General features: G+C 47.5%; 1 protein-coding gene across 11 annotated transcripts in view; it reads left to right on the top strand.

The window, feature by feature from the left end:
- LOC140396174 (ataxin-7-like protein 1) overlaps window positions 1-27,506 on the top strand; it is a 317,394-nt gene that overhangs the window by 234,994 nt on the left and 54,894 nt on the right. For all 11 annotated transcript variants that reach the window (XM_072484429.1, XM_072484431.1, XM_072484428.1 and 8 more), the window contains one exon: window positions 6,493-6,785. In XM_072484429.1, the coding sequence (XP_072340530.1) occupies window positions 6,493-6,785 (293 nt within the window). The remainder of the gene's footprint in view (window positions 1-6,492; window positions 6,786-27,506) is intronic.

Genomic DNA, 27,506 nt, shown 5'->3' on the forward strand with positions numbered 1-27,506 from the left:
CCATGTTGAATGATGACAGCCCGCTCTGCGATGAGCTGTGTGCTCAGATTCGCCAGCCAAGGCCTGATTCATGGCTATAGCTGAACCATACACTCTGGTGGTCACAGCCTTCGTAACGGACATTTCATCACGTGCCCGTATGGGGTAGCTGGCGTCGGAGTGCCGAGGACTACGGTGTCTGATTTTGGGAGGCAGGGGGCAAAGGGACACCACATCCGGCAACGACGTTGAGCCGCTCGTTAACCACAGCACCACTCGGTCACCCTCACGAGCCCCCTGGCACCGGACATAGCACAGAGTCTTACAAGTTAAGTGCAACAGTGAGTTTAATAATGACATTCACATACAGGTGCCCTACCCCCCACAACTAAACTGTGCCCTGCACCCGTGCCAAATTATTATGTTCCAAACTTCTTTGCTTTACGGGCCCTACCACTACGTCTAGGTGTCGTCCCAGATGGTACAGCAGGAGTGGAGGCGGACTGCTGAGAATCGCGCCCTGCAAAATAGCTCCCCGTCGGCACGCGTTTCCTGTGGCGGCCCGGCTTTGATGGGCCAGGCTGCTCGGCGGGCGTGCTGGATGGCGTGGTGCCACCCTGTCCTGCCCGATGCCCACCAGATGCGCCAGGGACGGAACGGGGGGAGGTCAAGTGTGCCGGGACGTCCCTTGCTGGAGGTACCGGGACGGGCCCCAGAACCCCTCCCTCCCTCGGGGAGCCCGGTGGCCCCCGAGCTTCACTGTGGGACGGAGGTGCGATCGGAGACATGCCCCGTCGCACCACCGACACCTGGCGCTGCCAGTCCTGGAGGCCTGCAGCGGTATCGACCACGGTCCGAATGTTCGCAGAGACGGAGCCCAGGGAGTGCGACATTCCTGCCAGGGACTGTGCTATCTCAACCGTGAGGGCGCTACGCCATCCATCACGTGCTCCAGGCAGTCTATGCTCTCCGCGACTGACTGCTGAGACTGTGCCATCGCCTGCTGGGACCGGGCCATGGCATGGTGAGACTTGGCCAGGGCCCGGAGAGCAGCGGCAATGTCGTGTTGGCTCTGGCACATGGCTGCCTGTGAGAGGGCAGCCCTCTCCTGGGCCACGCCTTGCAGAACCTGACCAATGGCCGCAGCCGTTTCACCAATTGCCTCCACCGCGGACGCCACCCGTGCGGTGTCGGCCTGGGTGGCTGCGATGAGCGGCACCACTCCCTGCTCCTGGACGCGAATGGACTCCTCCAACTGCGTGTGCAGGTCCAGGAAGATGGCCCTCATCCCGTTATTCAGTCCCTCGGTGTCCACATGCATTGGTTGTCCGGATGGGTCAAGCACATCCAGGAACCCGGGAACCGTCTGGGCAGCAGCTGTTTGCTGGGCCTGGGCTGCTCCAAACTTCACCTGCTGTACCGGCTCGGCTGTGTGGTGCGCACCACAGACCGTGACCCGGGAGCCTCATCGCTTATCTGCCCAACCGAGGTGAGTGCCTCTGCGATGGTGGATGGTGTGGGAGACGGCAGAGCCGCTAGCTCGAGGTCATCGTCCGTTAGGAAGTCTGGTGTGTACTGGTCCCCCTCATGGCCCGGCGCAAGGTGCATGCGACCCATGTCATGTTGTCTTCCAGGTGATTCCGTGTACTGTGTGGCCGTTCTCTGTGCGTCATCATCACTGTCCGCCCTGTGCCCCTCAGTATTGTCTCTGTCCGTCGTATGTGCGTCCCCGTCCAGCATCCCATACTGAGAGGATGGCCCTCCTGTCCGACCGACTGCCACCCTCTGGCATGAGGTTGGAGATGGTCGGCTGTGTCTTGGCCGAGACGACCCTGGACGTTCGGCGGCTGGCCCTGGGGAACACAACAATACGGGGTACATTAGACACGCTGGGCCGGGTGTATGGTGGTGGTGGGGCAGTGTGTGAGGGGGGAGGAGATCAGGGGTGCAGTGGCATGAGTGTGAGGGGGGGAGGGGATCGGGGTTGTCGTGGCCAGAGTGTGAGGGGGCGATGATGGGTTGGGGGTGGGGGGGTGAGGACATGCAGGGTTGTCTAACTTGCTTCTGCGCCTCCGACCTGGCATGTCGCGACCTCCCGGGTGGCGGATTCCCTCTGCTCGTGAACGTTTAGTGGGTGCAGCACAGGCGAACCCCTCCGGTTCTCATGCGCTCACGTTGGTTGTGAGCTGCCTTGTCCTGGAGGGTGGTGTTGGATAAAAGCATCACATTTAGGCAGGTATCATCAGGGCGTGCAGATATAGGATATATTAATGCTGGGTAGGGAGATAGTTGGAGCCAGGGGGGGTCCCGGTGCTCATGTGGGTCGAGTACAACATTGTGCACCCTGAACCGAACCCCACCCCACTTCCCCCCCCACCCCCCTAGTGCTCGGGAGGGGGGTTGGTTGTGACCTGAGGGCACCCTCATGGCACTTACCCTGGCAGCCCGAGTGAGGTCGTGCAGCTTCTTCCGACACGGCTCCCCGGAATGGGGGGGGGGGGGGGGGGGTGCCCCACAGCACTCACAGCGGTGCCAACTTCTCGCCAACCGCACCTCACCGAGCTGGACGGCTGGCGATGCCCACGTCTTGGGCAGAGGGTGTCCCTTCGGTTATCAACCTCATCGAGGAGGGTGTCCAGGTCCGTGGTCCCGGAACCTCGGTGCGGCTCTTCGGGGCTCAGCCATCTCTCCTCCTCCTGGGTCCTTCCGTGCGCGGATCGTGCCATTTATGGCGCAGCGCCGCATCATTCGGGCGTCGCACGCTTATGACTCTGCTTTCGTGCCACGCCCCCCCCCCTTAGTTCCTCGCGGCCCCGCTCCTCGCCCATTTTCGGGCCCTGAATTGATCGCGATCAGGGCCATTTCGCGCCGTCGTGAAACCCGACGGCGTTCACGACGGCGTGGGCACTTAGTCGCGGGAGCGGAGAATCGCGCCCTCTATTTTTCACTCTCTATATCTCTTTTTATGGTATGTAAACCAGAACTGTTCACCGCACTCCCAAATATGGTCTAATCAAGGTTCTGCACAAGTACAATATATTCTCACTCTGCTCTTCAATTATCTCACTCGAGAATTGAGGCCCAGTGTATTGTTTTTTTTATGCCTTACTATTGCTGATGGTCACAGAGGGGAGTAGTGCAGGAGAGAAACTACCATGGTGATGATTTCAGGGGATCAGCCAGGATGGTTAGGAAATCAAGTCAGAGTGGGGCGAGAGCAATAGCACCAAATTGTCATAGTGAAGTTGAAGATAAGGAACCAGTGAGTTTGATTCAGGGCAAAAATCAAAGGATGCCACACCAATATAGATGAGTGCATTGAACATCCAGTGGCTACCTAGTGGTTTTTTAAAATTAATTCTGGGAATTATGGACATCACTGGCAAGACTGGCATTTATTGCCTATCTCTTGAGAAGGTAGTGATGATCCTTCTTGACTGGTCTCGCTATGTTCATAGATAGAGAGTTTTTCAGTGCATTTTAAATTGGTAGAGTTACAGGTCGCCATGGCTCAGTTTGTCACACTCTTGCCTCTTGAGTCACAGGAATCTGGGTTTGTCACAGAGTTTCTTCTGGGTTCAAGTAAATGGCCTGAGCATAAATTTCAAGGCTAGGGGCAGCATTGCTGCCTCATGGCGCTGAGGTCCCAGATTCGATCCCGGCTCTGGGTCACTGACCGTGTGGAGTTTGCGCATTCTCCCCGTGTTTGCATGGGTTTCGCCCCCACAACCCAAAGATGTGCAGGGTAGGTGGATTGGCCACACTAAATTGTCCCTTAATTGGAAAATATGAATTGGATACTCTAAATTTAAAAAATAAATGTCAAGGCTGAAACTTCACTTTGGCTGGGACTTTAAACCAAGGTCCCATCTGCCCGCTCAGATGGATGTAAAAGGTCCCATGGCACTATTTTGAAGAAAAGCAGGGGAGTTATCCCCAGTGTCCCGGCCAATATTTATCCCTCAATCAACATCACAAAAAACAGATTACTCTATTATTAACACACTGCTTCTTGTAGAGGTTTGCTGTACACAGTTTGGCTGCCATATTTCTACATTATAACAGTGACTACACCTCAAAATTACTTCATTGATTAAACACTTGAGACATGCAGTGGTTGAGAAATGTGCTCTATAAATGCAAGTCTTTCGTATTACAAATCTACAAAATGATAGATATTTGAGCGTTTCGTCAATTGTTTTTTCTTTTTAAGTGTTCTTTTATTTTATTTGTCTGTTTATTTTGATCTAACATTTTTCCTTGAATCCTTGACTATGTCTGGTTTTGATGGAATGTAGATATGATGTAGCTGCACCTAGGGACATATTTCAATCTGGTCATCTCCTATAAGTGCCACCAACAAAACCATCATTCCCTCGTTTAGTGACGAGCTGCTTTTTCTCAGAGCCCTGCTCGTCTAAAACTTGCTATTTTGTAACAACTGCATGATAGCACTGCCTCTCGCCGAAGCTTTGCCAATAATAACATAAATTAATTGATGAGCTGAGGCGAAGGTAAATAATGCTGGTTGCCACTGGGGTACCCTTTTCTCAGGCAGCAGGTAACCGGTCCGTTACCCTGCTTTTAGGTTGCTGGTCTCAATGGACTTTTTCTAATGCTGGAGAATGTCTGTATCCAGGAAAGTAACGGCAATGGGGTTTTCTATATCTGAACACAAATATTAGTTTCAATGTAAGCTGGAGTCGAGGGCAGACCTTTGTAAGCCGCCATCAGTACGTTCAGTCACACCAGTCTCATCATTATATAGGATAAAGTCAGTTTAACTTGCAGCCAGCAGTCAGATTTTATTGTGGGTCCCTCTCCACCTCCATACAGAATGAATGTTTGACTTTAGCTGCAGGTACCAACATTTTCCACTGAAACATTCAGGCAAGCTTTTTCAGTTCTCTGACTACCAGATCATGTAATATCTCTACTGTATGTTTATGTTTGCTTTATGCCAATTTGGGAGAAAGTGTCTGCTTCTTTACTGCAATTGTTAAGGAGTTCAGTGGTGTCTGCCATCCTTTAGTATGCTGCATTTTCAGTGACCAGTGGTAGGAATTTTACGTCATTAATTCAGTTTGCAACACCATCTTGACTCCAATTCTGTGTCAACTCATTTTATTGCCTTGTGAAGATGCTGATTAGTAATTCTGAACTTTGAAGGACATTATTTTTTTTAGAAAACTGACGTTTGCCACAAGATCTACTTTTTCATGTCCATATCTTTGCTCTGTATTGATGGTGGAGACAATACTGTTCTTACTCACTACATCGATCATTCCTCAGGAATAAGATTGGACAGTGAGTGTCGAGAGGAGGTTGAGCCATGGAAACCAGTCCAGCTGAGCTGGATTCAGTAATGTATAGCTGTAACAGGAATGACTGAAATCAGCAATGGAAACCCTGACCAGTAATTTCTACCCCACTTCTTCCATCTCTTTAAACCAGCCCAGGGAATGTTGAGGCTGCTTATAATATCACCATTGCACTCTGAATTTTCTGTTTCACCAAAGATTGCCTCATCAATACTGTTTAGCTCACTTGGTTGGACGACAGGTTTGTGATGCCGAGCGAGGCCAACAATTCCCGTACTGGCTGAGGTTATTCATGAAGGCCCGCCTTCTCAACCTTGCCCCTCGCCTGAGGTGTTGTGATCCTCCGGTTAAATAACCACCAGTCAGCTCTCCCTACCAAAGGGGAAAGCAGCCTAAGGTCATCTGGGACTATGACAATTTACCTACTGTTCAATATCACAATACAAAAGTGAACTGTCCAGTTGAACCATTGGGGGGGATGAACACAATTTATTTATAACAGTGCAATTTGAATATTCTATCAATCCTGTTCACTTTGATATGCAGCTATTTTAAAAATGTCTTGAAATATTTAACCCAATTGTGTATGCATAAAGATAATTAAGAGTAAGGTGGATAGCACAGCTGCCTCACAGCACTGAGGACCTGGGTTCGACCCCGGCCCCGGGATGTGCAGGGTAGGTGGATTGGCCACGCTAAAGTGCCCCTTAATTATGAAAAAAATAATTGGGGTACTCTAAATTTACAAAAATAATTTAAAAAAAAGATAATTAAGAGTATGTTAATTGTTGTTCCAGTCAGGTTTTTGAGATCAAACTCAACAGCACCAGAAAGCATGTACTGTGCTATTTCAGCCTTGTCTGGAAGGACTCAGAACTACAAAATTTCAAGTGCTTCTGAGATTGTGTCTCAATTATTTTGTTGATTATTATTAAATTGGAGAAGATTTTATACCCTGCCCTTCGTTTTGCTTAAACTCTTGATGCATCCATTTCATCCACAAAATATGAAGATGTAAAATTGTATCATTCAGTTAAAAATTGAATGCAGCTATTGTATTCAAAATATTGGACAAATAGAGCCTAGAGCAAATTGTTCACCTATAAATGTAATTTTCTGTTTGTGCTGCTGAAAGGGTTAACAGAAGGCTGTAGCATGGACCAGTTCTAACTTGTGGGACTTTTTCTTGCAGTGTTCCTGTCCCAGTAGTCAGCCTTGAGAAGATCCCTAACTTGGTGAAAGCAGATGGTGCCAATGTTAAAATGAGTTCCACCACCACTACCACCTCCACCGCCTCCTCTGCCTCTTCATCCTCCATATCTTCTGCAGCGCTGGTTAAATCTGCTTTGGCATCAACAACATCAAAGCCTGTGCCACCTTCACCTGAGAAGATTCTGAATGGGAAAGCAATAGTGTCTCCTGCGGTAGACAAGAAGCACCAAAATGGCACTAAAAGCAGTAATAAGTCTCACAAAAGACTTTCTGGTGAGCGTTTCCACCTACTTTCTCCTATAACCCAGTTAACCATTTGTCATTGTTGAAATTAGCAATGAGAAGGAAATTTACAGAAACTCAGCAGAATAATAGCTGTGAGGTATTAGATGGTTGGATTGTTATTCACTGATATATTCATATTGAAGTTGAGATTTAAAGCAAATGATCATTGGGTGCTTGAAAGACGTTCTATATTACACCTGTCTTTTCATGGAGCGTAACCTAAATTTATATATTCAATCATCTGGCCTTCCTTGAGAGGGGAAAGGTTAGAACTTTGAAAAATATGTTTATTTTTTGGAAGTTAGAAATCAAAATTGGTGTACAGCGTGTGCTGGGATGAAATACTTTGGGTTTCTCAGGATATAGGATTTGCACAGTTCGCCTTGCTGCCACAGGCTACGGAGGGAATAAAATTATCCAGAGATCCTGCTATGATCTGTATTCAGGATACTCTGTTGGGAAGTGCCTATGTCTGGATGTTCAGTGAGGACACAATTGGTTCAGCTGCATTGTCCTCCATAGTCAAATGACATGGACCATCCATGATCCTCATATGACGACTCGCTACCTGGGTAAGGTATTGGCATGTTCCTGTTACCCATGAATCTATATGTCAGAAAGAATCAATATTCTCAAGAAAGAAAATACCAGCGATTAGCAGTAACATGGATGAGGACATGGATATAAAATTGACCAAGAGAGTGACAGCAGAGAGTAAAGATGAACAGTTGGTTTTCACCAGATAATGCATTTAGAACAGAGAAATTTCTTCACCCAGACAGTGGTGAGCCTGTGGAATTCGTTACTACAGGAAGTAGTTTGAGGCCAAAACATTGTATGTTTTCAAGAGGCAGTTAGATGTAGCACTTAGTGGCGCAGTGAGTTAGCCCTGCTGCCTCACGGCGCCAAGGTACCAGGTTCAATCCCAGCTCTGGGACACTGCCCGTGTGGAGTTTGCACATTCTCCCTGTTTTTACGTGGGTTTCGCCTCCACAACCCAAAGATCTGCAGGCTAGGTGGATTGGCCACACTAAATTGCCTCTTAATTTGAAAAAAGTAATTGGGTACTCTAAATTTAAAAAAAGATATAGCATTTGGGGTGAAGGGGATCAAAGGATATGGGGGGAAAGCGGGTCTAGGCTATTGAGTTGGATGATCATAATGAATGGTGGAGCAGGCTTGAAGAGCCAACTGGCCTCCTCCCGTTCCTATTTTCTATGCTTCTATGTTATTTCTCAATGGTCAGTATTAAGGACACATTTCCTTTTGATGCATATAAAAACCTGCACCTATAATAACTTTGAAATGTAATAAACAGGAGGACAATAGCTGTCTTCAGGATGACATGGGTAGATCACATGGCAAGATGAAATTTAATGCTTAATAGTAAGAAATAAAAGTTACACAAGTTGCTGTAATCTCGAATGCACTACCTGAAAAGGTGGTAGATTCACCAATGACTTTAAAGAGGAATTGAGTGTATGATGAGATCTGTACAAATGGGCATCCCATTTAAAAAGAGACCTGGATAAATAGGCAATTACTGATCATCTCAAACTTTCCCTCGAAATCGCAGGCACTTGCAGCTTATGAATTACGAATAGCCTTCGGTACTCACAATGCATTTATAAAATAAAACACCAGACACACACAGGTTAGTGGAGGGCCGCAGTGGGGTCTTTTGTGTAATAGAGAAACTACAGTGAACTATCTTTATCAGGTGTCCAGTTACATTTATAGAGGTCATGGGAGTCGGTGTCATATGATCTGATGTCACCTGATCAAATGTCACGTGTTCAACATATCAGAAGATTAAACTTCAGGAAATATCTTCAACCAAAGTTGGATACCATACTCCACAGATATCAGCCTCTGTAGCACACGGGAGCAGGTCCTAGATGGCGAACTGCAACACATCAATCTCCCTCACAATTTATGCCAGGCACTGCGGTTCTATGTCAGCCACTTTTCCCTGTGAAGGCTACCAACAAAAGCAGAATGTAGGATTGGGGCATCCCTCCGCCCTCAATTGAAATGGACAATTAGATTGCAATGTAGTAGATGCCCAACAAACAAAACAAACTAAAATTACAACCTACTGGAAGGCCACCGGAATTATGCATGATCCCACGTAAGGATGAATAAAAGGAATGTTGAATCAGATGCAGTAAATCCTGGAATATTTGGCTTTCAGAATATACATACAATGACCATTTTGAAAACAAAGACACTTGATGCAAGTCATTTGTCATAGTCATAGAATTGTAGAAATCCTACAATGCAGAGAAAGGCCATTCGGCCCATCGCATCTACACTGACCCTAAAAAAGAGCACTCTACCTAGGCCCACTCCCCCGCCCTATCTGTAACATAACCTGCACACCTTTGGTCACTAAGGGGCAATTTAGCATGGCCATTCCACCCAACCAGTACATCTTTGGGCTTGTGTATCCCTAATTTACAGTATTCGGTGTAACCTTAAAATGAAAAAAATTGCAGGGCTACAGGGAAGATTAGGGGAGTGGGACTAATTTGATAACTCAAAAGAACTGGTACAAACATAAGAGGCTGACTGGCCTCCTATATTATGATGAGGCAAATAATTAACAGCAATTTTCACATCAATCCAGCAGATCAGAATTTTTAAGACTAATTTGCAAACCATGGGCGAAATTCTCCGGTATCGGCGCAATTTCCGCCGACTGGCGCCCAAAATGGCGCAAATCAGTCGGGCATCGCGCCGCCCCAAAGGTGCGGAATGCTCCGCATCTTTGGGGGCCAAGCCCCAACCTTAAGGGGCTAGGCCCGCGCCGGACGAATTTCCGCCCCGCCAGCTGGCGGAAAAGGCCTTTGGTGCCCCGCCAGCTGCCGCGGAAATGACATCTCCGGGCGGCGCATGCGCGGGAGCGTCAGCGGCCGCTGATGGCATTCCCGCGCATGCGCAGTGGAGGGAGTCTCTTCCGCCTCCGCCATGGTGGAGTCCGTGACGAAGGCGGAAGGGAAAGAGTGCCCCCACGGCACAGGCCCGCCCGCGGATCGGTGGGCCCCGATCGCGGGCCAGGCCACCGTGGGGGCACCCCCCGGGGCCAGATCGCCCCGCGCCCCCCCCCCCCCCAGGACCCCGGAGCCCGCCCGCGCCGCCTTGTCCCGCCGGTAAGGTAGGTGGTTTAATTTTAGCAGCGGAACTTCGGCCCATCCGGGCCGGAGAATCGCGGGGGGGCCGCCCCCGCCGAATATCCGGTGGTGGAGAATTCGGCAACCGGCGGGGGCGGGATTCACACCAGCCCCAGCCGATTCTCCGACCCGGCGGGGGGTCGGAGTATCTCGCCCCATGTCTTTCGGTCAGTATCTTGACTTTTTAAGAGGGTGCTGCAAAGTTTTATTTTATGGATGGCTATATGTAAGAGGAATCATTGCCCTTCTTTCAACATTTCTTTTAGCTTTGAGGAATTAAATTTGTAGAATCAAATGAGGTCGGGATATAATGGGGCTTGTTACAATCTGAATCTTAGAATCTCAGATTTTATTAACTGTTATATTCAGTTTCATTCTGCATGCCACTGGTGGCAGACTGAGGAAATTAATACTTGTGAAGATTAATGACCGGAGAAGTTTATTTGACTACCTCTTGTATTTTGTTCTTGTTTGCTTGTTCCATCACGTGTTGAATAATTGAGATTAGTGGGTAGTATTTTTAATTAGCTGGGGAATGTGAGAAGTATGATATATTTTCTGTTCAGCTATCAAATCCATAATTTATATCACATCATTAGTTCCAATTACCTTACAGCTCATTCATGTTCATACCTTGTCTTTTAAACTGCAATCAGATTAGGGAAATTGCAATATAAAGCTTGAACTGCTTCATGAATTTCGTACTGATTGCAGGATTCATTTGTAGTAAATCTTAAAGGCTGTATATTTTGAAGACATTTTCAGCAACTAAATTTATTCAAAGAGGATTCCTGGAACACAGTGAGTGCACAGGCTCATAAAGCAATATGAACGGTGTTTGATTCTCCACTCAGTCAGTTCCTGATGTCTGCCATTTTACTTTGGGGAAAATGCTTTCTCAGGGCAGGTGCGTCCTGGCACCTGAATATTCTTAGAATTCCTACAGTGGAGGAGGAGGCCATTTAATAATGTCACAAATAGGCTTACATTAACACTGCAATGAAATTACTGTGAAAAGCCCCTAGTCGCCACATTCCGGCACCTGTTCGGGCACACAGAGGGAGAATTCAGAATGTCCAAATTGCCCAACAGCAGGTCTTTCGGGACTTGTTTGAGGAAACCGGATCACCGGGAGGAAACCCAAGCAGACATGGGGAGAACGAGCAGACTCCGCACAGACAGTGACCCAAGCTGGGAATTGAACCTGAGACCCTGGCGCTGTGATGCAACCACTGCTACCGTGCTGCCTATCGGGTCTGCACCCACCCTTCAAATGAGCACTGGGCCCATTTGAGTGCCTACCCCGCCCTATCTCCGTAATCCCATAACCTAAACTGCACACCAAGGGGCAATTTAGCATGAGCAAGCCACCTAACCTGCGCATCTTTGGACGGTGGGAGGAAACTGGAGCACCTGGAGGAAAGCCAAGCAGACACTGGGAGAAAAGTGCAAACTCCACACAGACAGTCACCCGAGGCCGGAATTTAACCCTGGAGCTGTGAGGTCCACTGTGCCACCGTGTCACCCTACATTGATCATGGCCAGTGCAAGCCTGGCAATAGTTTAAATACTGACGCAGGTGATAGGAAAACCAGATAGAAGGAAATAAGAATTATGGGACAGATGTACCTAGAAATTCACTTCAGATACTCTTGAGGCTTAATATTAATGCAAGCATGTATGAATTTTCCAAAGAATTGAGTACAGTGGACTTTTAAAAAAGTGACTGAGTCTTCATTCGCTGACCTAGTAAAAGCCCTTCCATTAAATTCATCAGTAATGTATTTTTTTATTCATTTACGGGATGTGAGTATTGCTGGTTAGGCCAGCATTTATTGCCCATCCCTTGTTGCCCTTCAGAAGGTGGTGGTGAGTTGCCTTATTGAACCGCTGCTGTTGGGAAGCTCCTATGCATTCAGTCCATTTGACAAATCCACAAATAGCCAAAATCATACTTACCTTCTTCACCCCTTCAAATGCTGCAGCTGGCACGAAATCCAAAATGCTATCAACATCTCTGACGTGCAGTCACATCAGAGGAGTCCCAACACAACACAAAGCTGATTTCATTGCCTGCTTTTTTTTGAATATCAGAGTTCCAGAGAGCAGCTGTTATAGACTACCTAACAGGCAAGGAGGGGGCGCAAACAGGTGCCCGGAGACGACCAATTCTGGCCCCCACAGGGGGCCAGCACGGCGCTGGAGCGCTCCAGCGTCCTTACGCGGTGCCAAATGGGAGCCGCGCCAACCCGCCTTTACTCTTGGCCATCAGTCGTGTTCACTCCTTTTCAGCCTTGCATCCTTTGCAGAACAACCTCAAAACAACCAACTTATGCAAAATGTGTGAGGTCAATATTTTAACGATTTCAATTTCTTAAAATGTTTGCACAAACAGCTTACTTTGACATTGTCCTGCCGATTCAAAGTAGGCTGGTTGTTCTATATTAAACAGTAATTAATATGTGTATATAATATAATATAATTCATTCGATTAATATAGAGCTGTACTAACAGGTTCTTCTGTTGCCCTAACTATTAACTTCCCTAATCCCTTTGAGTTCAAATAAATATTCTTTCTCTCTGCTGACTGTTATCTGCCCTTATTGTCACTCCAAATAAATCGGAAGGCTAGGGGTTACTTTGGCATTAAGCTGCAATTCAGTTATCAATCCAGAATCAACCTCTAAAGCATTCACCATATCTGACATTTATAATTGTGAAAGATCGTATATTTGAGAAAATACAGATTTCAAGGCATTTCCAAAAGTGACGGCATACTATTCTGAGAATGTGTCAGAATGATTTTGGAAAGTCCCAAAATTACAGTTGATTAATTTATGACAAATTTCACAATGGTGTGACAAGAAGCATTCTTCTATAGTATTGGTTTGATGTGCCTCCCTTTAAATCTAGTCACAATGCATGGAGTTTAAAATTCAGCTGCAGTTGAGCTCCATGTCCTAGATAAGTGTTACATGAACAATTCCAACAGGTTTTTAAACTTCAGGAAAAGAACCATGCTACAGTCTAACAACACATACTATGATATTTTTGAATCCAGCCAATTATTCAGACTCTCAACTGTTGGGAGAATATATAAATGCCGACATTAATATTGGTGTGATATAAATACACACTGAGAAAGAACTCAGTTGATACATTTGCAGGGCGATTAACTAAATTTCTCCAATGCTGAATACTGAAAGTTATTCTCCAAAGAATACATTTGGGTGATTCTCCGATATTGAGGCCAGGTGTTCGCGCCGTCGTGTTTCATGACGGCGCAAATAGGGCCCGGACACGACCAATTCTGGCCCCCACAGGGGGCCAGCATGGCACTGGAGCGGTTCACGCTGCTCCAGTGTCCTTACGCGGTGCCAAATGGGTGCCGCGCCAACCCGCGCATGCGCAGTTGGGCCACGCCATCCTGCGCATGAGCGGGGAATGTCTTGCGCACGCCAGCACCTCACCAACATGGAGCCGGTGTTCTGGGGCCGCGCGGGGAAGGAGGTAGGCGCGGGGGGGGGGGGGGGGGGGGAGAGGCCGGCCCGCCAATCGGTGGGCCCCGATCGCGGGCCAGACCCCATCGGAGGCCACTCCGGTGAAGGAGCCCCCCTACTCCCCCACAGGCCACCCCCCCCCAGCGTTCCCGCTGGCAGCGACCAGGGGTGGACGGCGCCGGCGGGAACCTTTCGATTCGTAGCGGTCGCTTGGCCCATCCGGCCGGAGAATCGGCGCTCGCCGGTTCTCCGAGCGGCCCGGTGCGAATCGCGCGCCGCTGATTTCTGGGTGGTGGGAGAATTGCGGTCGGGGCGGCGTGGCGCGATTCGCGCGGGTCCCGCCGATTCTCCCACCCCCGGCGTGTGGGGGGGGGGGGGGGGGGGCAATAGCGCCCAATATTTTTTGTATTCCTACCTTTATAGATTACTTCCGTAATCTAGAATGCAGATTGCTCAGAATTAAACTGGACAGCATACAGTAAAAATCAAGGTGAACAGAATGGCTTTTCCACATTCTCTTTGCAAAATTGGTAAAAATGTTAAAGCTTGCTGGACAGTAAATTCTTCTCCCACGTGCTAACTGTAAGGAGAAGGAATAGACACAGGCCTCGTAACCTTAATAACAAGAAGAACAGTTTAAAAAAAATATTTATTTTAAGAGCCTCAATGCTGTTACTCGAGGGCCAATAATAATGAAAAGGAAGATTTTTTTGGCTAAGGTAGTGTGTTTCTTTTCGTAAAGTGTCTGTCAAGATTTGATCTTTTTGTTGTCGAATTTCCCGTTGCAAATGAAACACAAAGGGGAAAGCCTGTCAAATTCAGTGAATGTGAATAAATAAGGCTGCGTTTGCTACCAACGCCGTACCAGACAGGCCTAGTGTTTCGCCACCATGTTTACTCATTTAGACTCACGCAGCCGTGATTAATTAGGCTGGCCATCTTCGAGATTGTCTCATTTTATTAGACTGTCAGCAGAACAGGATTTCATAGACTTGGACCTGCTAGATTGAAATTCATTCAGTGTCAAAGAAAAACTTTTTACACTATCTGAGTTCAGAAGTAAAGTGGATAATTTAAAGCAGCAAGTTAACGAACATAATGTCTTGGAGACACGCTGGCAGCATGTTGTGTTGAATGCCTCTAGAGTTGCATCATCAACAATATTTTTCTTGCATCGCCTGTGAATTTTGCTGCTTGAACATTGTTGGTGGAAATGTAATCATTGAACCGTTTTTCTTCCTTTCATCCATAATTATAAAATATTAAAAATCTTAAGGCCTGCATATATTTCCTGCCTATAAAGCTAATGTTTTAGGAGCAGGGCGAGGCAGAGTGACATCTGCATTGACCAGTGTACATGCACAGGCAGCCGTGTTGCATTAGCAGAAGACAGTTGATAAATTAGACTATTCATTTTGAAACTCACAATATTAATTTTCGATTTTTACCTTCCTTGTGGCCATTCCATCTTCTGTAATTATGCCAATGTTTGCAAATTACATTCAAATGCTAATCCGTTTTTTAAAAAAAATGTCTGTCAACCTTAATAGTATTACAAGTATGGCGTCCAAAATCTGGCATTTAGAATTTAGACTGTGCTGCATTTTGGATTTTCCAGGATTTTGGTTACCAACCAACTCCTCTTAGCACAGGCTTTATAGCTACAGAGAGAAATGATTGATTTCTCTCCTCGGAAAGCAGACAGTAATGTTACAATCAGAAGTGCAAAGACAATCTCTGACCCTATCCCACTGGTGGAACAGGCAGCTTTGTGCTGAAAGAACAGGGAGGGCCTAGGGTACAGATCTTAAAGCACTGCAATGAACTCTGGTTCTGTGTGTGTACAACTGTTGCTGAATCCATCTTCTTGGATCAGGCCAACAATGGACTCTCTCTTCATTCCCTGATTTACTCTGTTCCGGCAGAGGCTGCCAGATCCTCGGGATTTCCCTCGGGAAAGCAAGCAACACCGATGGTACTCTTGTGGATGCCGCAAGCTTTTGCCTCCTGTAATAAACTAGCATTTTTTGTTGTTAAACAGCCTCAAAAAAAAGACCACCGTTGGTTCCATTATTGATATATACATCCACATCTGTGAGAGGTTTGCATGATTAGCAAGCGTACATAAGCCATTATCACGATGGTGCATGGCAACATTTTGCTTGGCAAAACCATGCAACTGTAACTTGTTAGGACTTTTCAAAGAATTTCATATTTTTATGATTAAATATTGTCCGAGTTCTGGCTGCTATCTGTTAAAGTATCCATTGCCGAGGCAAAATTTTAGATATTTGATATTCTTTTTAAATTAGAAACACATTTAACTAACTTTTCTAAAAACTGATGAGGAATCAAATGGATTTGATTGATCAAGGGCGGCAGGCGTCCCACACAAGTTTAATGAGCTACAAGTTGCTAACCCTGGACTAGCCTTTTGAATACATGTGCACAATAATACATTTCTGATGCTGAGGTGGAATTAAAGAGCTATCAAAGTTAGGCATTTTTTTGAGAGAGACAGAATAAGGGTTAGAAGTAAACTCAAAAGATTAATTTGGCTAAATATTTTGGTAGCAGGTGGTTTGGTGTGCTCCATGTGATATACTGAGCTACATAGACCAGGGTGCTCTTATTAATTACTGAGGATTAACATAAATTCCAGCTCCTGAAGTAACTGTGAGAAATGTCATTATTGGTTCTACTTGCATGCTTATTTTGAAAAGCATTGGATTCTCTAGCATTTTGAATTTCTGGTGTTTGAGGCGGCTACACTTCTTCCTTATTGCCAATCCATCTGATTCAACATCTTTAGCCTCACCTTTTCCCCATAGCCTTTGCAACGGGCCAGTGGGCTGGTGCGCGGTCAATTCCAGCCCCACTTGACACGGAGTTGCAACACAATTGAAGTTAACAAATAATTCTTAGAAAATACCCAACGTCTTTGGTTATGGCTGCCCAATAACTAGAGTCATCAGGTTTCCAAATTATTTAATTTTTTTAATTTAAGTGCCCAATTTTCTTTTCCAATTAAGGGGCAATTTAGCATGGCCAATCCACCTATTCTGCACATCTTTGGATTGTGGGGGTGAGACCCACGCAGACACGGGGAGAATGTGCAAATTCCACATGAACAATGATCCAGGGCTGGAATCGAACCTGGATCCTTAGTGCCATGGGGCAGCAGTGCTAGCCACTGTGCCACTGTGCTGCCCCGATGTTTGTAAATTTAAACACAATTAATTTTTATTAATATCAATTACTATAATTAAAAATGCAGCAAATACAACTGGTTAACTATTCTCTAATTCCTAAATCCACCCCGCCTGCTTAACTCGCCCTACTCCACATGCACACAAGACAAACAAACACAGAGGTGAACGAGGGGTGTAAAATAATAATGATAGTAAAAGGATCAAATTTTTTGCCGGGATTTACCGGCGGAGGTCTGCAGAAATGGGGACGGGACCCTGCCGGTAGATCGCGCGAGAGGCCTTTGCCAGGATTCCCAATGGTCGTTATGCCTCGTGAGAACTCGTTAGACGTTGTGATCTGGATCCCGCCCACAACAGAGTTTTAATACTCACTTAACCCTGCCTTTGCCAGATTGAACCGCGGAGATACCAGCCGGGTGCTGATTAGTGCTGGTCTCCATTAACGGGGACCAGGCATACCAGCACTTTTGGGGCAGGGTCTCCCAGGTGATAGGAGACCTCCTGGATGGTTGGAATATGGACAGGGTAGTTCCTTGGCACTGCTGCTGCCACCTGGGTGGCACTGTCAGGGTGCCAGACTGGAGGTGCCCGAGTGGCATTTTGCCTGTGCTGGGGATCAGGCCCGGAGGTGCCCTGCCTGTGTGAGGTAGGGTGCGGTGAGGGGGGGGGTTTGCTCAAGAACCCCCCAGCATGTGAGTTGTGGAGTCCGGGTGGGGGGGGGGGGGGGGTTCAAGAAATCGGGGCACCATTATGGCGGGAAGTGCCAGGAACAACCCCTGTAATTCCAACCCAAATGATTTTTTGGGGGGTTAGATCACACCCTTTCTTTCAGATGGACATCTTCAGTACACCTTACTTCAATTTCAGCCTTCAGTTGGAGGGTTTTTTTTTTCAGTCTGTAATGCTTTTCACTGTACATTCATCCAGGTCTTAAGATTTCTCTGCAAGTTCAGAAAAACACCAGATACGCAGTATTGCTAGAGAGAGAGAAACAGACAGACAAACATTCACAGCTGCTCCTCCAGACATCCAGGATCTGACTGTCACTTCCTGCATCCTCTGAAAACCATCCCACTCGGGTAGGACCCAATCACCGCCTGTCGCCAGGCAGAATACAGCCTTTTGTCAATTCATTGGCTACCAGCCAGCCAATTGAACCGAATACCTCCGATCTTTTGGGTGCCAAAAAGTCTAAATTTTTCTATTCAGAAGATAAACCTCCATAGCACATTGTATTATTTTGCAATTTTTGAGTTCCTCACTTCCTCTGCTCAACTTAAGGTATATGTCTATTTAATATCCATGGATGAAAATGATAACAGCAAAATAAAAGAAATGGGAAATAAAGGATTCAACAGGAAGGACCCTTATACCTTGCAATTAATGATCCCTATTTTATTTTGGAAACCTTATATTGAACTTGCAATACAATCTCAAGCAGTGTATTCAAGATCCTAACCATTTGCAGTATAAAACATTCTTCTTATGACACCGTTTCTTCTTTTGCCAATCACCTTAAATCAACATTTTCTCGTTCACAATCCATCCGCCAAGGGAAAGCTTTTTCTTATCGAGTGTGTCTAGACCCCTCATGATTTTGAACAGCTGTGTCAGATCTTAATCTGTTCTTGAAGGAAAAATGCCCCAGCTTCTCTAATCTCTCCACCAACTGAAGTCCTTCAACTCTGGGGCCATTCTTGTTAATCTTTTCTACACCCTCTCTAATGCCTTCACATCATTCATAAATGTGTTGCCCAGAACTGGAAATGATGATACTCCATTTGTGGCCAAACCATTGTTTTATAAAAGATCAACATGACCTCCTTACTTTTCTTCTCTCTATGCACCTATTTATAAACCCAGGATCCCATATGCCTTAATAACTACCCTACCAACCGGTGCACTCATACCCTCATACTCTGATCCTGAATCCTGTTTAGAATAGTTTCCTTTCTTTTATATTGCCTCCTTGTTCTTCCTGCCAAGTTGGATCACTTTACATTTCTGTGTATTAAATTTCACCTTTCATGCGTCTGCCTATTTCAACACTCTTGTATCCTGTTCACTATCCTCCTCAAAACTAACAACACTTGTAAGTTTAAGAAAATCAGTGATCCCAGCACCAACCCCTGTGAAAACCCACGATATACCTTCTGATATACCTCTATGAAAAACAACCATTTATCACTACTCTCTCTTTCCTATCACTCAGCCAACTTTGTATCCCTTCTGCTACTGTCCCCTTTATTCCATTGGCTTTAACTTTACTTTGAAGCTTGTTATGTGGCATTTTATTAAATGCCTTTTTAAAGTCCATGTGCACCATATCAACCACATTATCCTACCTTCATCAACCCTCTCTGTTACCTCCTCAAATAACTCACTCAAGCTAGTTAAACATGATTTGCCCTTAACAAATCCATGCTGGACTTCCGGTTGCGGTGATGCACTGCTAAGCCGCACGTTTCGGCACCTCCCGTTCCAACGGACTTTTGGGCTCTTATCGGGAGCCCCAACAGAATTTTTGTTCGACCTAACCCAGTGTGGGGTGACGAAGGAAGGAGTCCCCCTGGGTGTGTATGGAAAGGAGCGGCGGTAGTGGCCAGATTGCAAAGGATCCTTTGGAGCAGCGGCAGAGAAGAGAAGGGAGAAGCAAGATGGCGACGGATGGAGCCCAGATTGTATGGGGCCCGGACCAGCAGGAGTTTCTCCGACGATGTGTGAAGGAGCTCAAGAAAGAGGTGCTGGCGCCGATGCTACTGGCGATCGAGGGACTGAAGGAAACACAAAAGGTCCAGGCGATGGAGCTCCGTGGAGTGAAGGCAAAGGCAGCCGAGAATTAAGATACAGGGCCTGGTGGTAAAAATGGAGACAAACGAGGCACTACACAAGAAGTGCATAGAAAGGCTGGAAGCCCTGGAGAACAGCTTGAGGAGGAAAAACCTACGGATTCTAGGTCTCCCTGAAGGAGCAGAGGGAGCTGATGTTGGGGCTTATGTGAGCACGATGCTTCACACACTAATGGGAGCTGAGGCCCCAATGGTCCCCCTGGAAGTGGAGGGAGCGTACCGGGTCCTCGTGAGAAGACCAAAGGCAGGTGAAACAACAAGAGCAATAGTGGTGAAGTTCCATCGCTACAGGGATAGAGAGATGGTCCTGAGCTGGGCCAAGAAGGCACGGAGTAGCAAATGGGAGAATGCGGTGATACGTGTGTATCAGGACTGGAGTGCGGAGGTGGCGAGAAGGAGGGCGAGCTTTAACCGGGCCAAGGCGGTGCTCCATAGGAAGAAAATAAAATTTGGGATGCTGCAGCCGGCACGACTGTGGGTCACGCATCAGGGCAAACACCACTACTTCGAGACAGCGGAGGAGGCATGGACATTCATCCAAGAAGAGAAACTGGACTAGATTTGAGAGTTTGATGTTTGGAGAGAAGCAGCGAGGTGGTGGTACAGAAACGTAAAGTGAGGAGGGGAGGGCTATTGTACAGCAATGTTGGACAGGGAATTATTCTAGACACGAAGAAATGTGGGCGCCTGTGGGAAAAGGGACAGGGAAGGGGAATGAGGGAACTGCGCCATAGAGGGCAGAGCCGAGAGGAAAGCGTGGGTATTTTCCCGCGCTATGGAAATTATAGCGGGAAAACAGGCACAGGAAGGAAGGGAGCCCCACACGCAGGGAGGTCAAAGAGTGAACGGGGGAAGCCGAGGTCAGCCAGAGTTAGCTGACTTCCGGAAGCAATATGGGGGGAGTAATCAAGATAGAGGGGGATCTAGCCGGGAGTGGGGGGGGGGGGAGAGATTAACTGGGTTGCTGCTGCTGAGTGCAAGGGGGAGCTGGTAAGAGATGAGGTGGTCGGGGCGGGAAGGCGCTGCCTGTGGGACAGACGGGTGCGCGGGACCTGGATGAGGAGATGGCTTAAAAAAGGGGATGGCTAGTCGACGATGGTCCCCCAATCTGGCTGATCACGTGGAATGGGCCGATTAAAAGGGCACGGGTGTTTGCGCACTTAAAGAGACTGAAGGCGGACGTAGTCATGCTCCAGGAGACGCACCTGAAGGTGGCGGATCAGGTTAGACTAAGAAAAGGATGGGTGGGGCAGGTATTCCACTCGGGGTTGGACGAGAAAAACAGAGGGGTGGCAATATTGGTGGGGAAACGTGTATCATTCGAGGCTAAGAACATAGTGGTGGACAGTGGGGGTAGATATGTGATGGCGAGTGGCAGACTGCAGGGCGAGGCAGTTGTGCTGGTGAATGTATATGCCCCGAATTGGGATGACGCGGGATTCATGAAGCGAATGCTGGGACATATCCTGGACCTGGAGGTGGGAAATTTGATAATGGAGGGGGGGGGGTTTTAACACAGTGCTGGATCCAGGGCTAGACCGGTCCAGATCCAGGACCGGGAGAAGGCCGACAGCGGCCAAGGTGCTTAAGGGATTTATGGAACAAATGGGGGGAGTGGATCCGTGGAGATTCGCCAGGCCGATGGCTAAAGAGTTCTCTTTCTTCTCCCACGTCCATAAGGTATACTCCCGGATAGACTTTTTCGTTTTGGGAAGGGCACTGATCCCGAAAGTGGCAGGAACGGAGTACTCGGCCACAGCCGTTTCAGACCATGCCCCGCATTGGGTGGATCTGGAACTAAGAGAGGAAAGGGAGCAGCGCCCACTCTGGCGACTAGATATGGGACTACTGGCGGACGAGGGGGTCTGCGGAAGGGTGAGGGGGTGTATTGAGCGATACCTGAAGGTCAACGACGATGGGGAGGTTCAGGTGGGGGTAGTATGGGAAGCGCTGAAGGCGGTGGTTAGAGGAGAGCTGATCTCCATCAGAGCACAAGGGGAAACAAGAGGGCAAAGAAAGAGAGAGATTAGTGGGGGAAATTTTGAGGGTGGATAAAAAATACGCGGATGCCCCAGACGAAGGGCTATACAGAGAAAGACGAAGACTACAGACGGAGTTTGACCTGCTGACCACGGGAAAGGCAGAGGCACAGTGGAGGAAAGCACAGGGGATGCAATATGAGTACGGGGAAAAGGCGAGCCGGCAGTTAGCCCACCAACTTCGGAAGAGGACGGCAGCGAGAGAGATCGGGGGAGTTAGGGACGAAATGGGTAATATGGAGCAGAGAGCAGGGAAAGTGAACGAGGTGTTCAAGACCTTTTATGAGAGGCTATATAAGTCCCAACCCCCGGGGGGAAAAGAAGGAATGCTACACTTTATGGACCAGCTAAGGTTCCCGAAGGTGATGGAGCAGGAGGTGGCAGGTCTGTGGGCGCCAATCGAGGTGGATGAGGTGATTAAAGGACTGGGGAACATGCAGGCAGGGAAGGCCCCGGGACCAGACGGGTTTCCGGTGGAATTCTACAGGAAGTATATGGATCTGTTGGCCCCGCTTTTGGCGAGAACCTTTAATGAGGCTAAGGAAAGAGGGATGCTACCCCCGACAATGTCGGAGGCGACGATATCGCTAATCCTGAAACGAGATAAAGACCCGCGGCAATGCGGGTCATACAGGCCTATCTCACTCCTAAATGCAGATGCCAAACTGCTGGCCAAAGTGATGGCGACAAGGATAGAGGATTGCATCCCAGGGGTGGTGCATGACGATCAGACAGGGTTTGTAAAGGGGAGACAACTGAATGTTAATGTACGAAGGTTGCTGGGGGTGATGATGATGCCCCCACCGGGGGGGGAGACAGAGATAGTGGTGGCGATGGATGCAGAGAAGGCATTCGATAGGGTGGAGTGGGACTATCTGTGGGAGGTGCTGAAGAGGTTTGGGTTCGGTGAGGGGTTTATTAGATGGGTCAGACTCTTATATGGGGCCACGATGGCAAGCGTAGTCACAAACCGGCAAAGATCGGGGTATTTTCGACTACATAGGGGTACAAGACAAGGGTGTCCCCTGTCCCCGTTACTGTTCGCGTTGGCAATTGAACCACTGGCCATAGCGCTGAGGGATTCTAAGAAGTGGAGGGGGGTGCTTAGAGGGGGAGAGGAACACCGAGTGTCGCTCTACGCAGATGATCTACTGCTATACGTTGCGGACCCGGTAAAGGGGGTGCCAGAGGTAATGCAGATACTTAGGGAGTTTGGAGAGTTCTCGGGATACAAATTAAATATGGGGAAGAGCGAGCTTTTTGTAATGCACCCCAGGGAACAGGGCAGGGGGATAGATGCTCTGCCTCTGAGGAGAGTGGTAAGGGACTTCCGATGCCTGGGGATCCAGGTGGCCAGGAACTGGGGAACCCTGCATAGACTTAACCTGACGCGACTGGTGGAGCAGATGGAGGAGGACTTTAAGAGGTGGGATATGGTGCCGCTGTCGCTGGTGGGCAGAGTGCAGTCAGTTAAAATGGTGGTCCTCCCGAGGTTTCTTTTCGTGTTTCAGTGCCTCCCCATTCTGATCACAGAGGCCTTTTTTAAAAAAAATAGATAGGAGCATTACGAGCTTTGTGTGGGCAGGAAAGACCCCGAGAGTAAAGAGGGGGTTCCTGCAGCGCAGTAGGGACAGAGGGACTTGCGCTGCCGAGTTTGAGCAACTACTATTGGGCCGCCAATGTGTCGATGGTCTGTAAGTGGATGAGGGAGGAAGAGGGAGCAGCGTGGAAGAAGCTGGAGATGGCGTCCTGTAAGGGAACGAGCCTAAAAGCGCTGGTGACGGCGCCGCTGCCGTTCTCCCCGAAAAGGTACACCACAAACCTTGTGGTGGTGGCAACCTTGAAGATCTGGGGGCAGTGGAGGCGACATAGGGGAGTGACGGGTGCCTCGGTGTGGTCCCCGATAAGGAACAACCATAGGTTTGTCCCAGGGAGGATGGATGGGGGGTTCCAGTGCTGGCAACGAGCAGGAATTAGGAAGCTGAGGGACCTGTTTATAGACGGGACGTTTGCAAGTCTGGGAGCGCTAGAAGAAAAATATAAGTTGCCCCCAGGGAACGCCTTCCAATACATGCAAGTGAGGGCATTTACGAGGCAACAGGTGAGGGAATTTCCGCAGCTCCCGACGCAGGGGATCCAAGATAGAGTGATTATGGGGGCATGGGTTGGAAAGGGCAAAGTGTCCGAAATATACCGGGAGATGAGGGACGAGGGGGAGGCGATGATAGAGGAGCTGAAGAGAAAATGGGAAAAGAGCTGGGGGAAGAGATTGAGGAGGGGCTATGGGCGGATGCCCTAAGTAGGGTAAATTCCTCGTCCTCGTGCCAGGCTTAGCCTGATTCAATTTAAGGTTCTACATAGAGCACATATGGCGGGAGCAAGACTGAGCAGGTTTTTTGGGGTTGAGGACAGGTGTGGGAGGTGCTCAGGAAGTTCGGCGAACCACACACACATGTTCTGGTCGTGTCCGGCACTGCATGAGTTCTGGGGGTGTGTGGCAAGGGTAATTTCAAAGGTGGTGAAGGTCCGGGTCAAGCCAGGCTGGGGGTTAGCTATATTTGGGGGAGCTATCTCGCGGAACGATAATGAAAAGATAGAAATGACAGCAGCAGCAACCCAGGGGGAGGGGGGGAGGGAGGGGGTGAGCACTATTCTGTGTTTTTGCTATTTGTTTTTCTTTTTAGTTTTTGTTGTAAGTTCACTATATTATTTAAATAATGTTATTTACCAGTTAATATATAATCCCTTGTTGAGTTGTAAAAACGGAAACATTTTTGTTTGAAAAATTTTAATAAAATATATATTTTTTTTAAAAACAAATCCATGCTGGCTTTCCTTAATTAATCTACATTTGTCCAAGTGACTGTTAACTTTGTCCCACATGATCATTCCTAAAAGCGTACAAAACACTAAAGTTCCAAGGTTAAATTGACATGCCTGTAGTTGCTGGGCTTATCCTTGCACCCTTTTTTTGAGCAAGATAATCTTTGAATATTTTAAAGGCAGAGATAGATAGATTCTTGATTGTCAAGAGAGGGCGAAAGGTTATCGGGGACAGGCAGGAATGTGGAGTTGAGGTTACAATCAGAGCAGCCATGATCTTATTGAATGACAGAAGACTCGAGGGGTCGCGTGACCTCATTACGGATGGGCAATAAATGCTGGCCTAACCAGCAACGCCCACATCCCGTGAATGAATAAAAAATGTAAATTAAAAATGTTTTTTAAAATTCATATGCTCATATAAGCAGAATTGGAAGATTATGGCCTCATTTCATCTGGTCCAAGTGACTTGTCAACTTTATTTGCAGCCAGCCTATCCAATAAATCCTCCTGATGAATTTTTAACCCACACATGTCTCAACTACCTTCTCTTTCACTATGACTTTGGTAGCATCTTCCTTGTAAAGACAGATGCAAAGTACTCACTTAATACCTTGCCCATGCCCTATGCTCTGCCTCCATGTGTAAATCCCCTTTTTAGTCCTTAATCAGCCCTATTCCTCCTCTACCCACCCTATTCCTCCTCTACCCACCCTTTTACTATTTATATGCCTGTAGAAGACTATTGATTCCCTTTAATGTTGACTGCTAGTCTTTTCCCATACTCTTTGTTTCTCTTATGTTCTTTTCACTTCCCCTCTGAACTTCCAACCTGGTTCTCAATTTTATTATCCACCTAACATCTGTCATATACATCAATTTTTTTGCCTTCATCCTACTCTCTATCTCTTTTGTCATCCAGAGAGCTCTGGCTTTGGTTGGTCCTATCTTTCCCCCTCATGTGGATGTACCGCGACTGTACCTGTCTCCTCTTCAAAGGCAGATGTTTGTTACATTGCAGTTTTGCCTGCCAGTCTGAGATACCAATTTACCTGAACCAGATCTGTTCTCACCCTATTGGAGCCAGCCCTCCCCCGGTTAATTATTTTTAGTCTGATTGCTCCTTGTCCTTTCCCATAACCAGCCGAAACTTTTATGGTACTATGATCACTGTTCCCTTAATGACTCTTGATCCACTTGACCTCATTCCCCAGACCAGATTCAGGAATGCTTCCTTTCTTGTTAGCCTAGAATCATAATGACGAAGAACGGTTTATGAATGCATTCGAGAAATTAGTCCCCTTCTCTGCTCTTTACACCACTACAATCCCAATCTATATTAGGATAATCAAAGTTCTCCATTATAATTCTTGCCTCTCTCTGCCATTTTCTTGTAAATTTGTTCCTCTGTACCTTGCTCACTGGTTGGTGGCCTATTGAATACACACTGTAGTATGGTATTGTTTCTTCGCTTTCACCGAATAAATTCTGATCTTGACTGCTCCAGGACACTGCATTATGCAGTAATGTAACTTGCTGATTCAGAAGGTGAACAGTGAGCAGATAAACGTAAATCACTCACACTCCAAGCAGCATCAGTGATTTGATGTGTTTACTTTTTGTTTCACAAAGTGTAGGTAGTTTTTTCATTCTAGAAAGTTGCACTGATTTGAAAAGCGTTTTTCCTCCTTTTTTTCCACAATGAAACAAGTTGGTTAGAATAGTATTTGAATTGATTTAACAAAATGATTTAATTTAGTGCCGCTGCACATACCCCATTTTAATTTGTAGCCTCCATTTTCTCATTTGCTGGCCATGTATTTGCTTCTGACTGTCTGCAAACTTGCGTTGCTGGCCCAATGGTTGCTTGTTTAAGCTTATCCCAAGTCCACAATTGACAGAAAGGCACTTACTGCCACTGCAGCTCTGTACCGGTTCGCTCTTTCTGAACCTCCAAATCTTTGAGCAAAAATGAAGCCTCTTTCCTTTTCTTTGGACGCTCAAAAGGCACTGTTCCATGGCTGCCTGATGTCCTTTTATCATCCTCGGATTTGGATTGGAAGGGTAGAAGATTGGCTGGTACACAAGTTAATTGCCTGTTGAAGTATAAAATTTGTCTTGATAACCTGAACACCCTAGTCATTTTTGACTTTGTTGGATCCATCCTAACCCAAATCTGTCCTCACCTCATGCTTATACAGACTCATTCCAATTGGGACTAGTGGGTTGTAATGGATGGAAACTATGGCTGACTTCCCCCTTGTCGCCACCATCCCACCTTCTTAAGCTAGGGAAGGCACTCAAGTCATTATACTAACCTTGCTAAGGTTAGTTAAAATAAAAAAACTGGATGGTGATCACTAGATCTCCCTAACCTATCTGGCTTAGCTCCAGACTGTGCAGTATGTTTGTTAATAAGGTAAACTGAGGGGCTTTTATAACTCCCCCTCCTCAATCTGTCCAGTGTAATTCTGTCAGACGTCTTTCACGGCGGCACAGTGGTGCAGTGCTGCCTCATGGCGCCAGGACACGGGTTTGATCCCGTCCCCAGGTCACTGTCCGTGTGGAATTTGTACATTCTCCCTATGTCGGCATGGGTCTTACCCCCATAACCCAAAGATGTGCAGGGTAGGTGGATTGGCCATGCTAAATTGCCCCTTAATTCGAAAGATTTTTAAAAAATGTTTTGAGAAGTCTTCTTTCAGCGTTGCTATCAAACCAGCCATTAGAATGTGTGGTGAGTAGTCAAACATGACTACCCAGATCCAGGAGCATCCCAAATATTTTGATATTCGATTATTTTTCCAGACATCAGGGGCGTCATTCTCCGACCCCCCGCCGGGTCGGAGAATGGCCGTTGGCCGCCATGAATCCCGCCCCCGCCGAAGTCTCCGGTACCGGAGATTGGGCGGGGGCGGGAATCGGGCCGCGCCGGTTGGCGGGGCCCCCCGCTGGATTCTCCGGCCCGGATGGGCCGAAGTCCCGCCCAGAAATTGCCTGTCCAGCCGGCGTAAATCAAACCTGGTATTTACCGGTGGGACCAGACGGCGTGGGCGGGCTCCGGGGTCCTGGGGGGGGGCGCGGGGCGATCTGACCCCGGGGGGTGCCCCCAC

Source organism: Scyliorhinus torazame, chromosome 19, assembly GCF_047496885.1.
Source record: "Scyliorhinus torazame isolate Kashiwa2021f chromosome 19, sScyTor2.1, whole genome shotgun sequence".
NCBI classification, from domain to species: Eukaryota; Metazoa; Chordata; class Chondrichthyes; order Carcharhiniformes; family Scyliorhinidae; genus Scyliorhinus; species Scyliorhinus torazame.